The sequence below is a fragment of the Cyprinodon variegatus genome, unplaced genomic scaffold (assembly GCF_000732505.1).
Source record: "Cyprinodon variegatus isolate N-32 unplaced genomic scaffold, C_variegatus-1.0 Scaffold1687, whole genome shotgun sequence".
Lineage (NCBI taxonomy): Eukaryota > Metazoa > Chordata > Actinopteri > Cyprinodontiformes > Cyprinodontidae > Cyprinodon > Cyprinodon variegatus.
This window is the reverse complement of record NW_015152140.1, coordinates 87,776-89,893: the sequence shown is the minus strand read 5'-3', so window position 1 is coordinate 89,893 and position 2,118 is coordinate 87,776. Positions and strand designations below refer to the sequence as shown.

Genomic DNA, 2,118 nt, shown 5'->3' with positions numbered 1-2,118 from the left:
TCTCCTCCTCTGGTTCCCTGAACACAAACAAAACATCTCTTCATCTTTTAAATCAATCAGCAGAACTGAAATGATATTCCTTGTGAGGAAACCCCTAAATGACAAAGCTAGCAAACAAACGGATCATGACTGAGGTGCTGATAGAAGTTAAACCAGGACCCAGTTCTGCCTGATAACAGATTAGGAGCTTCCTCACCAACAGGGCAGGGGTTACTTCTAACCAGAAGTGCAATAGCAGCAGTGCAGGATAAATAATGGTTCCATAAATACAGGACATGGTTCTACTGGATAAGTATGGAGATGAATACCATTATAAACAGAGTCTTACTAATAGAGGAATATGATATATAGATAACTAGTGTATTGAACTAAATTTACAGCTGGATAATTACCGAATATAATATGCAGGTGGATATTACTATAAAAAGGGTTTTTACAGTTATGTACAATAGCATATATATAGATGGGTTTTACTATAAAATGAATAAATAAAGTTTGGATCATTGGATAATTTATCTAAATTAAAGTGCAGTGGAAGGTAATTGCATATTACAGTTAAAGTACGTTATTGCAAATGTATATATAAACAATCGGTACTGTGAATAAACAGTCGGCAGTGCAAATCAATATTCAGTCAAGGTGAGTAGTGCAAGATGCATTTAAACAGTTGTTACTATAGTAACAGGGACATTTTGGTAGCACTGACTTTAAATTTGAATGATTAAAATCACCTGCGACAATAAACGCAGCTTCTGGGTGAATCGTCTGTTGTTTACTGATTGCTGCGTGAAGTTCTTTCATCGCAGACTTATACCCCATTTACACTACCCTTGAAAACCCGATCCATGCCGAGACCGGTAACCAGGCCAAGCTTGGTTCTGACCACCGTTTACACATCACGCTATCTCGGTTCCTCGACTCCTAGTGGCGATTGCGGTATTACTGCCAGTATTGAAGGAGGAAATCAAGCAGTTTGTGGCGGTAATGCACCAAAAGTTGTTTGCCAACCGCCATAAAACACAAGAAGAAGATGACGAAGAAGTAGGGAATCAAGCAAATCAAAATGGCGGCGCCGGTCACATCAGAAAGTTATGCTTGATTATTATTGTTATTATTTAAAATGTTGCATGGAGAAGATTTCGATTGTTATTGTTCTTCTTCTGTTTTGTGTTGGTCGGCAAGCAACTTCCGGAGGGGCATTAACGCCAACTACTGGAATGGATGTGCAGCCAGACGGAGATGACGCGTTCTGCTCATGCGCTCTTGTTATCAGAGAACTGAGCCAGGGAAAAACCGAGCCAAGCCCACCTCTGGAACTGGTCTGCAGTTAGCGCGGTCCGGTTGTGTCTAGCTCGGTTTAGTTCAGTTTGCTTTCCATTTACACACGATAAGTTATCTCAGTTACTGAGCTCGGACCGGTCTCGGCACGGTTTTTCAAGGGTAGTGTAAATGGGGTATTAGTATCAGCACCCGGGGGAATGTAGGCTGCAGTAATAATGGTTGAAGTGAACTCCCGTGGCAGATAGAACCGTCTACATTAAACTCCAGGTTAGGTTGCAGTCTGTGAGCATCCGAATGACTTTCCATATCCTCCTGGTGTTGCTGGCATCATGGAAGGGGTCCTGGATCTTCTGGCTGTGGTTTTTCTTCCCTAATCTGATGGCAAGGATGCAGTTGGCTTTCATTGTCCTCAGAGCCTCTCTGTCATCTGACTTGAAAGCTGAGTTTGGTGCTTTTAGCGATTTCCGAACATCTCCATTTATCCAGGTTGGTCGGTTGGCCCGGGTGGTGATGTTCTTTGATGTGCTGACGTCCTCAATGCATTTCTTGGTGTAGGCTGACACAGTCATGGCATACTCATCAATATTTATGTTATTCAGAACAGTCCTGGAGTGTTTCCATGGCGCCCTCAGACCACACTCTGACCTCTTTAACTGTCGGTTCAGCCCTGATCAGCTGGGGCTTATATGTAGGGATAAGCATGACAGATAGGTGATCTGATGACCTGAGGTGGGGGCGATGGGGCTGCTCTGAATGCATCTTTGATGTTAGAGTAAACCAGGTCTAAAATGTTTTCACCCCGAGTTGCAAAGTCCACATGTTGGTAGAAATGAGGGA

At 42.9% G+C, this 2,118-nt stretch overlaps 1 protein-coding gene across 1 annotated transcript in view; it reads right to left on the bottom strand.

Moving 5' to 3' along the window:
- LOC107104313 (transient receptor potential cation channel subfamily M member 4-like) overlaps positions 1–2,118 on the bottom strand; it is an 80,656-nt gene that overhangs the window by 14,466 nt on the left and 64,072 nt on the right. Inside the window, exon 17 of the mRNA XM_015404297.1 lies at positions 1–17. Within this exon, the coding sequence (XP_015259783.1) occupies positions 1–17 (17 nt within the window). The remainder of the gene's footprint in view (positions 18–2,118) is intronic.